At 43.0% G+C, this 11,071-nt stretch overlaps 1 protein-coding gene across 1 annotated transcript in view; it reads right to left on the reverse strand.

Annotated features, from left to right (window-relative positions):
* Nucleotides 1–11,071, reverse strand: part of Rpap3 (RNA polymerase II associated protein 3) — a 29,699-nt gene that overhangs the window by 4,538 nt on the left and 14,090 nt on the right. The window contains 5 exon segments of the mRNA XM_023723611.1: nt 994–1,211; nt 5,465–5,637; nt 7,228–7,349; nt 8,394–8,521; nt 10,467–10,592. Coding sequence (XP_023579379.1) covers nt 994–1,211; nt 5,465–5,637; nt 7,228–7,349; nt 8,394–8,521; nt 10,467–10,592 — 767 coding nt within the window.

Here is an 11,071-nt window from a genome sequence, read left to right on the forward strand (position 1 = left end):
GAGGAGGAGGAGGAGGAGGAGGAGGAGGAGAAGAAGAAGAAGAAGAAGAACTGTTTTACTCTCTAAAAAAAGTTAAAAAAAAAAAAAACCAGTTCCCTATTTAGGATTTTCCCACAATCTACACTATTATTACTTTAAACAAAACTACCATAGTACATAAATTCAAAGTTTAAAATTTTCTGTATTTTCAGCAGGATGGAAGCACATATGAACAAGGTATTTTTTTTTATTCTTTATTTTATTTTTTATTTTTTTTTGCGGAACCAGGGATTGAACTCAGACCCTTGACTTGCCAGGGAAGCGCTTATTCTACTGAGCCATCTCCCCAGCCCCTATTTTTTTTAATTCTGAAAAATATTTTAAAACTACCCAACAATCCTCAGTATTAATGGATGGAATAATGGCAATGTCTAAATTCTATAATTTTATAAAGCCTCCTTTTTTTGTTTTTCTTTGGTCTTTTTGACACAAGGTCTTGCTATGTAGTTCAGGCTGGCCTTGAGCACATTTTGTAGCCCAGGCTGGTCTCGAACTCACAACAATCTCCTCCCTCAGCCTCCTGAGTGCTGGGATTATAGGCATGTGCCACAACACCCAGAGAAATTTCCTTTTAAAAAGTTAACCTTTTGGGGCCAAGGAGATAGCTCAGTGGAGTGTTTGCCTGGCAAGCTCAAGGTCCTGAGTTCGATCCCTAGTATCACACAAAAAAATAATAACTTTTTATTGAATTAAACAAGAAAACATATACTGAAGCCCCCCCAAAAGAAAACAAAATCAACGGGCTCAGGACGCCGCCCATCGACTCTAAACCATGCGTGTGCCCACCCGAGAACAAGGACTTCTCCTTGCGCAGGCCCTCACAGCAGGGGTACACAGAAGCAGGCAGCCCAGAACACTGGCGGGAGGGAAGGGCAAGTCTCCCAGCAGCGCCGCACTTCCAGGAGTGTTATCACCATCACAGGCAATCGTACCAGAAACAGCGCTTCTACTCACCGCGGAGCTGAGGCGTCACTAATTTCCTCCATTTTCAATACTTTTGCTCTTGGGCTATCACTGGAGGGCGAGGGGCCGCCCTGGCTGGAATCCTTATTCGCCGCGTCTGCTAGGCTAACCGCGGGGCTCCCCGGAGCAGCTGCAGTAGTGCTGTCTGGCACGTCAACTGTCTGAATCAGATTACCAGTCTCTTCAATAATAACCTTCTTGAGTGGTTTCTAAAACAATTAAAATCAATTCTTCAAATTAACAGGTTGAAGGTTTCCCATTTTAGGATCACAAGTCAAAAGGACGCCGTGTTCTTACAGCTAATATCCCAGGCATCAGTAAATTCAATTTCAGCAGCTAGACAGAATTAGGAATTATCCTGACAACACAAACTAAAAGCAATGTACCTATTCCAGGCAGGTCTACGCAGGGAAGAGGGACAGTACGCAAGTGACTATGAGGCAGTGGGTGAACAGGAAACGTGAAAGCCCAAAGTCCCTAGAGAACTCGGGGGCAGACGCACCCTGCACCGGGAAGCATCCACAGGACAGGCACGGGAGACTGGCAAGCTGGGGAGGACCAGGGATGGGGACTGATACAGAGGGGCTGGCCCAGGGGAGATGCGGCGCAGACGCTCCCAAAAGGCTGCCTGAAGACAGCTCACAGGGACCTGCTTTGGACCTTACCCTAGAGGCAAAGAAGCAGAAGAAAAACATGACCACACCAACAATAGAACAGGGGCTCACAGGGGGCCGGCAGAGCAAGGACAGACTAAGGACAGCGAGAGCCCAGCCTAACAGCCGACCCTGAAGACCAGGCGCCTTCTCCAGGACGCTGCAGCTACATAAACCAGCCCAGGGCCACAGATGCACCAAATATTTACAAAGTTGGTTTTCCAATTTAATAAAATAAATGGCATTCACTGTTTTCATCCATCATTACAAGTACCAAATACTTGCTGTTTCTTAAGTTTATAATATTCTTTTATATTGAATAAAAGAACTGCACCGAGGAGACACCATTCTACTAGAAGTACTGAAATAAAAGAAGGTCCTTCTCAAATTTGCAAACTATGGGAAACAGCTGTAGCTTGGTGACAGAAGTGGGCCTTCACCTTGCTCACTATGTACAGTATTATGCTCAAACTTGGATTTCAGAAAAGAGAAAAAGCTTTCCTCAATATACCCCAGGGGTCCATTGCGATGGCACAGGTAAGCCATCAGTCACAGCTACAGGGCATGCACACCAACGTCAAGACTGGAGCCATCCCTCCGAACACAGACTCGGCGAGAACAGAGTTACGGCGCGAGCACACAAAGCTGCGAAGGCTACGGCGGGCTGTGACAGAGCCCGCCAATCACCCCATTTTAAATAACTGTGTAAAGGGCTTCCGACCTATATTCTTGGCCCCATATGTTTGACTAAAAAAAAAACCAGACAACAATTTCTGACAAGCAGTAATAAATCAATGTGGTCACATTTACAACCAAATCCTTTCATGGACGGTGGGATGTGTAATAAGACCCTAATTAATACATTCCCTCACAGAAGGCCTCGGCCAGGCCCCGGCCAGTGGGCACTGAGTCCGGAAGGGTTACTGAAGACTGCAAGAACAAGGAGAAACCCTCAGAAAAGGTGTAAGAGGATGCAAGGGGTGTCTCTCCTCCAGCCTCCCTTCCACTGTCTGCAGCCTGCCTTTCTTTCCTGACCATGATCCCTAGGGACCAGGGGTCTCACAAATGTAGGACTGGAGAAGAAATGAACGTTTGTTCTATCTGGAATTACCTGAAATTTGCCTCTACGCACTGCCTGCCTTTGTATAGACTTAACTGTGAGTCGCTGTCAATCTGAGGAGAAAAGGCAAGGATAACACAGGGGACAGGAAATCTAGTCAAGATTCCAAAGCTTACGGAGTAGGGGTAAATCAGGTGTTGAAGCATTATACCAAACTTCTAGCTTCTATTATTTTAAAATAATGCCCACTGCTTTACAAAAATCAATTATAAAAATTTTTTTTTTTCCTTCTCAGTAGGATACTAATTCTATTTGGGTTGGACAATTTACAGAATAGATTACTCTCAGACCACTTCTTTCATACTGACACAGGACCTTAAATTCACGCTATATTTTCCTAACTATTGATATAAATTGATTTTCACAGTGAGGACCAGGGGAGCCCAACCCCTTTGCAAAGGGGGCCACAGGACCTCGCCTTTCAGACACTGGCGTGCCATGTGGCAGTGCCCTTACTGGGTGCTGTGCACTGCATGTCCAACAAAGGCTTCTTGCAAACTTGTGAGCTAACTTCTTAGTGAAAAAGTCTCAAAGAGGTTAAAAGTTTAAATCATAAAACTAATCAGCTTTACTGAAAAGAATGGAATAGCCAATGAATATAATATAAAAAATGAATATAAGAAAGCAACTAGATTTATGCCGGGTACACAAAACCAGTATTATCCCACAAAATCCAACAATGTGGTCACAGTAGGAACACTGGAAAAGCACTAACCTAAGGAATCTTCTGTCCACTATTAAAGTGAAATATGAACACAGCAGAACAGACATCCTTTGTTTCACTTTCCTAGATAAAAATGCCTGTCCTAACTTCCTTATAAAATTGTTATTATTATTTTTTTTAGTGTATTTAGTACAGGGTTCACAGGTCTCACTACACAGGTCAGACTTGGAGTAATCCTCCTGTTTTCAGCCTCTCAAGTTCTAGGATTACAGGCGCATGCCACCACGCCCAGTCTCAGTGGCTGTCTCAACACACCCCTGGGGTGGGGCCAGCACAGCAGGCCCGGGATGGAACCTGGTCCCTGCATCTGCCTAAGCAGGTGCTTTAGTCCGCTGAGCTATCTGGCCGGCTCTAAAATTGTTACTTCTACTAAGGATTCTTCCAGGCCTAACAGTTACTTCCTGGAGGGCGGGAAGAGGACCCTGACCAGTAAGGGATACATAGGAAGGCTTTTGCAAAAGGCACCTTTCAACAATGTTAGAAATTACCAGTCACATCAAGTAATATATTGGACTTAAATTAATTCAACTTTAGAAAACTGTTAACCTCAGACCAGCAATCTTTCTGTTCTAATATTTCAAAAAAAAAAAAAAAAAACTCCTAACCTTGCTGGATTTTATGGTAAACACTACAACACACCCCAAAGTGGGATAATTTTGCCTACTCTAGATTTTACCTTATGTGCTAAAGCTAAATCCAGCCCCTCCCATGACACAAGGCTGCTAGACTAAGAAGCCAACCCCAGAAAGAACAGTAATAAAATACAAAAACATCTGATTACTACATGATGTAAAACTGCTTCGATGATTTTTTTTTTTTTTTTTTCAGTATCAGGGATTAAACTCAGAACCTTGACTTGCCAGGCAGGTACTTATTCTACTGAGCTATCTCCCTGTCCTCAAATTTCTTTATGTGAGAAAAATATGTAGAAAATCCTTAATGAAACATTTTATTCCAGATGTTATGGTTTGTAATTGTCTGCCCCAAGCCCCCTGCAGTTATGAGGGTGCGGTTCCAGAGTCTGTGATTAATTCCTGATCCAAGGCTGGGATTAGGCTGTGAGTGCTACACCCAGCCTGGGGCAGAGAGCGGAAGGCACCAGAAGGAGGAGGGCCTTGCCTGTCCTGCTGCCACCGCTCCTCCTTTTGCCTTAGCTCTCTGCTGTCTTTCTTCCACCGCCATGAACTGCTGTCCTCTGCCATGTGCCGTTCTTACTTGGAGCCAGCCAAATATGGACTGAAACCTCCACTAACTGTGAGCTAACTAAACCTTTCCTTCCTTAATTCTGGGTCTCAGGTATTTGTCCCAACAACAAGAGAAAAGAAACTAAGACACCAGAACCCTAAACCACCAAATTTTCCCTGATTTTATTATGTCTGTAATCCTAGGAAGCATTTCTTTTTCACTTTTTAAATTAATGCATATTAGTTTTAAAAGAACACTGGGTTTTGTTTTGGTGTATTCATATATGCAAAAGGAACATTTCTAAAAGATTGTCAAATAGCCCCGTCAAGCTTTAACATTTTCTGAAAACCACTAATTCAACTGTTTCCAGCCCTAATTACAGTAATCAGCCGGACGTGGTGACGCACACCTGCAAGCCCAGCACTCAGCAGGCTGAGGCAGGAGGACTGTAGTGGGTTCGGGCCACCCTGAGCCACACAGTGAGCTCAGGAGCAGCCTAAACTACACAGTGAGGCCCTATCTCAAAAGACAAACAAAATCTCTAATATTTAGATGTCAAAGACTGCCGTGGGGCCCCACCCCTGAGGCACGATGAGACAGCGATTGAGACTGGGCATGGTGGCGCACACACCTGTAACCCCAGCACTTGGGAGGCTGAAAAAATAGGAAGGCTCACTACCAGTCCGATCTGTGTAGTGAGGCCCTGTAGATTCTCTACTAAACACATAAATAAATAAATAAATAAATAAATGTCAAAGAAAAATAAAATTCTCTACTTACAGTTGATTGAGGATGAGGTGGATGATCAATGAGTTTTATCACATTTTGTCTTTGTGTGGACTCAAGAAAAACTTCATCCCAATGTCCCTTCTCAATTAATTCCTTTTTAATTTTGGAAAGTTCAGTTATTGCTTGCTTATTTCCAGGTTCCAGAAGTAAAACAGTTTCAAAATCTAAAGTGAATTTAAACAAATAAAGTAGTAAAAAACAGACATGTTTCATTTAGCTAGTTATCCTACTTTTAAAGCAAAACTTTTCACTCAGGAGCACAAGTTGGCAAACCTGACTACGACTAGGAAACAGATGAGTGACAATAAAAGCTAACATTTATTAGGTGCTATTATAGTTGGGTGGTTTTGGTTTGGGTGATAACAAGAACTCCACAAGTACTAAGCTCCACCTCCACCCCTTTGTACTTTTTATTTGGATACAGGCTGTAAGTTTCCAAGGCTTTCCTCAAACTTGCAATCTTTGTGCCTCAGCTTCCTGAATAGCTAGAATTCTAAGAGTGTGTCACTGTGCCCAGCCCTCTAGTGATTGTGTATGAATTTTCTTTTTTGTTTGTTTGGGGTTTTTTTGTTTGTCTTTTGAGACAGGGTCACCCTACTAGTTCAGACTGGCCTCGAGCTCACTATGTAGCCCACGCTGGTCTTGAACTCACAGCAATTCTGCCTCAGCAGAGTGCTGGGATTCAGGTATACCCCAACATGCCTGACTATATCAATTTTCATGTAAATTTCACTACAACTTCATTTTGCAAATGACAAAGTAAAGTCTTCAGCTCATTTAACTTACAAAATCTCACATTATTAAGAGAAAAAAACACAGTAACTCACCGAATGTAAGATAGAATATAAAAGAATCTATATACTGGGATATTCTATAGCCTTAAAAAGGAATAAAGACTAGTACATGCTACAAAAAAGACAAGCTCTGAAGAGGTGCTTGGTTAAACAAGCCTGACCCAAAAGGATAACTACTACTACAACTGTACTTATATGGGGTATTTAAAACAGACAAAGTCAGGCAGAAAGTACAATGGTAATTAGTAGGAAGTGGAGGAAAAGGAAAATAGAGAATTATTTTATGGGCACAGAGTCTTAAAATGGGACACTGACGGAGTTGTAGAGATAGACAGGCAGTGATGACGGTTACACGGCACGGCAAGGACACCTGATAGCAAGATACACACCTGGAATAACTAAAGTGGTAGACGTAGTGTCACACACATTTTACCACAGCTAAAGGAGGTCAAGAGCCACAACTACAGCCAGGCTTGGAGAGAAACCACCAGATTTAAACACACACATCAGGAAAAAGAAAACCAATCATGTAGTCACTGATCACGTGAAATTAGAAAAACAGTAACTTAAATCCAGAGACGGAAGCACAGAATACAGAGCAGGAACAAATGAAAAGCAAAAGACACAGAGGAACCAAGCAGGTCCTTGAAAAGACTTCTTGTATCTGAAAGACCAGGTCACAGAAAAACAGGAGAAAAAAGTAACACCAAGGACCAAGGGCATGGCTGCGCTGGCCGCCCTCCTCACACCGCCTCCTCCCGCGCTCCTCCTCACTTCCAGTTTGAACCCTCACTCAGGTGGCTGCAGTCAGAGCGACCACAGAGAAGGGCGGGCAGTGCTGCGCACCCCCGCGGTCGAGCCCCTCCGGAGGCGCGCTGCCGAAGGCCAGCCCCTGCGCCATGGGTGATGTGCGGAAGCGGCTCCTGACCCTCGGGGTCTCCCCGACAGCGGCTGTTTTACCTTGTCTGGCCTCATTTATCTTTCCCAAAAACGTTCTTGCAGTTCCTCTTCTGGCAAAAGCTTTTGAATATGAGCCATCTAATGAAATAGCTTGTGTGCAGTCTCTTTCAGCTTCTTTGTACCTATTGAACATGAGAAAATTACCAACAGGGAAAATGCATCTTACAGGAAAACTTCAATGGAAGAGGCGTTTCTAATTTTCAAAGCATGTAAACAGTTTCATTTACTAACTCTCAAATCTGTGTTTAAAGGAAAAGACTTTTTAAAAATTTTTCATTCTCCCTAAATCTTAGAACCATCTGGTTAGGGAGCAGGCGGTCCCAGATTAAGAGGAAGTCAGCTGAGTCTGAAGGGGGATGCAGTTCACGATGCTGACACGTGAGAAGGCACGAGATCGCATGCAAGACACCACATCCTCTCCCGCCTCAGCCGCACGGTGCTGCACGGTGCTACAGAACCGCCGTTCCCTCTGTTACAGTTTCACTGACATGCACAGCACATCTCACTTCCGGAAAAGCAGCCCACACCAAACTGAGGGTCTGTGATGTACGCGACAGCACATCACCAAGGGGCAGCAGCAGCACTACTGCACCGTGCAGCGGGCACTCACAGCCTGGGTACTGCTGACCACAAAGAGCTAAGAAGAGCTTCTCTCTCTCTCTCTCTCTCAAGCACTCTTTGGACCCTCACTTAAAGTGACATTAATGAACTACTGCTAATATATTAGGAATGAAAACGATATTGTTGTTATTCATGAAATACAACGCTCTCTGAAGATGAAATGGCACAATGTCTAATAGCTAAAACAAATATGACCAACAGTCTGACGTGTTAAAACTAGATGGGTACACAACCTTGGTGCTACTTTTACCAGAGTCTGAAATTCAGTGAGAGTATTTTTTGACAGCTGGCCTGGTGGCACACACCTACACTTCTGACAGCTGGGAGGCTGAGGCCGGAGGATCACTGTGACTTTGAGGCTGGCTGGGCTGGTGAGTGAGCTCAAGGTCAGTGTGACCTACAGAGCAGGACCTCGTCTCAAAAAAACAACAATCAGTTTTGCCCGACCTTATACAAACAGTATCAGAATTCCTAATGAACTAAGCATCTCTCCCACCTTGCTGAAGTGTGCACCCCGAAAGGCACCCCACGTGCGGAGCGCTTACCTCTGAACCTTGAGGTAGGCCATGGCTCTGTTCGCCGGCAGAAGCGCGTTGGCGCCATCTGCTGCCATCCCTCTTGTATAGCACTCAATTGCGCTCTCGTATTTTCCCTCTTTGAAAAATCCATTCCCCTATGATTTCAAAGAAATGCAGAAAACAATCAAGACATATGCAGAAAAATCCTGAGTTCAAATCTTAAGAAACTCCCCAAAGATACTGCTAAATATTATGTCACTAATTCGTTATATTTTAATTGTTACAAATCTAACACGAGGCATGTTTTAGAATCTGCTAATGTGGGTTTTTATGGTATTATTCTTTCCAGCACCAAAAAGAAAAATACTGTGTACCACCATATTACTTTGCAGAATTCATCAAATTCTAATCCAATATTATACAAACTTTAAATTTATTTATTAATGTATTTAGTGCAGGATCTACAGGGTCTCACTACACGGATTGGACTCCCAGTGATGCTTCCTGTTTTTCACCCTCCCAAGTGCTGGGATTGCTGGCATACGCTACCATACCCAGTCTCATTCGCCATCTCAGCGTGCCCCAGGGGCAGGGCCAGCATGGCAGGCTGGGGATCGAACCTGGCCCCTGCGTCTAGCCTAAGCAGGTGCTTTAATAAATTCGCCAAACCTTAAATTTAAAAACCCATTTTAGCCAGGTGTAGCAGTGCACACCTCTGACCCCAGCACTCAGAGACCTGAGGCAGGAGGATCACAGTTGGAGCCCACCCCAGATAACTCAGTAAGGTCATGACTCAACATTTTTTTAACTTTTGTATTTTAAAAAGGATTGGTGGGCTGGGGAGATAGCTGAGCAGACTAAGCACCTGCCTGACAAGCACAAGGACCCGGCTTCAATCCCTGAAACCACATGCCCTGCTAGCCCTGCCCCCAGGCATGCTGAGCTGGACACCTAAAACGGGCATGGTGGCACAAGCCCGTAATCCCAGCGCTGGGGAGGCTAAACTTAGGAGGATCACTATGAGTCCAACCTGTGCATATAAATAAGTAAGTACCATATAAATAAGTAAGTAAAAGATTAAAAAATGATAATAAATGTCAAAAAGGATTGGTGATGTAGCTTAGTTCAAAGTCTCTTGGTTGAATACCCAATTTAAATTAAAAAATCTATTCACATTTTAATAAAGGCCCAAATATTATACTGTCTTATGTATAATATAAACTACATGAAATTATATGAAAGAATTTCATATCTCAAATATTTTTTGTAAAAGAACACAGTACCAGAATAGCGCCTCTTTAATAACCTTAACATACCTAAATATAGAATAAATTAACGTGTACTAGGATGTAACATTAATTTATAATCATTCAGATAATAACACTCACTCCATTAAGTATTTACTGGGAATCCTCTAGATGTTCATGAAATGCTAGAAAAACATTATATCTAGCCAGGTGTGTTGGAGCAAGCCCAAAATCCCAGCACTCAGGCAGCTGAGGCAGGAGGATCACAAGTTCAAGGGCAGCCTGGGCTACACAGTGAGCTCAAGGCCAGCCTGAAGTACAAAAGTAAGACCCTTGTCTCAAAAAATATATAAATTTCCTCAACTCAAGATTTGTAAAAAAATTTTAATCAGAAAGAGTCCTGTGTGAATTGATGAGATAAATCTAAGAATGACTGTAGTTTATATTTTTTAATTTATAATTTTCTACATACAAATACATAAAACACTCAAAAATAGTCCATTTCCTAAACCTAAATGTTTCTAATTTTTAATTTATGTACATCATCAATTACTCAAATTTTAAATCAGTGGGCTCCAAAGGTTTTAGTAAATTTCAGTTCCACCTTAAGAAAAATTTTAGTATTAGTAGAGACAGCCACTAATACGGGTGCCAGTGCCGTTCCCTCTGTTACAGTTTCACGAACATGCACAGCATATCTCACTTCAGGAAAAGCAGCCCACACCAAACTGAGGGTCTGTGATGTACGCGACAGCACATCACCAAGGGGCAGCAGCAGCACTACTGCACCAGAAATCAGAAGTAAGCACTCAGCCCAATACACGTGTCCTGTTTTGAAAGCCCTCTGGAGTACCCGATCTTTCTCTGAAAGAGCCTGCTGCTTGCTCTGCTGCGCCACCGGGTGCTGCTTCTCACTTTCAGCTGATGCAACTACCGTAGCAGCTTCCTTTGGGCAGGAGTTTTCTTTAGATGTTAAAGCCTAGGAAACATAGCAACCAACTAAAATGAAACAAGTAATGTGAGATGAATACCTAGTTGGTTTCAAAATGTAAATTACTCAAATATGTTAAAATTCCTGCTACATTCAAATAATTAAAATATTTCCTACCTTAATTCAGGGTTCCTACTAAAAAGCAACATTCAGGCATGGGGTGCACCCCTGTAATCTCAGCCCCTCGGGAAATGAAGACAGAATGACCCCACGGCAAAGAGCTGCCTGAGCGCCCAACACAATCCCACTTCCAAATAAAACGTAAACATGGCTGCAGATGTACTGCAACAGCACAGCGCCTGCCTAGCACGCACAGGTCCTCAACTCAGTCACCAGCAGCACTGGGAAAAGTGCTGATATATGGGAATACATATATTACTATATACATATATCTATATCTATATCTATATATATAGAACATTTTAATGTGATTGTGAGTCCAGTTAAAATAAATAATATCTGGGCCA

The sequence above is a fragment of the Octodon degus genome, unplaced genomic scaffold (assembly GCF_000260255.1).
Source record: "Octodon degus isolate 3935 unplaced genomic scaffold, OctDeg1.0 scaffold00100, whole genome shotgun sequence".
Classification (NCBI taxonomy): Eukaryota; Metazoa; Chordata; class Mammalia; order Rodentia; family Octodontidae; genus Octodon; species Octodon degus.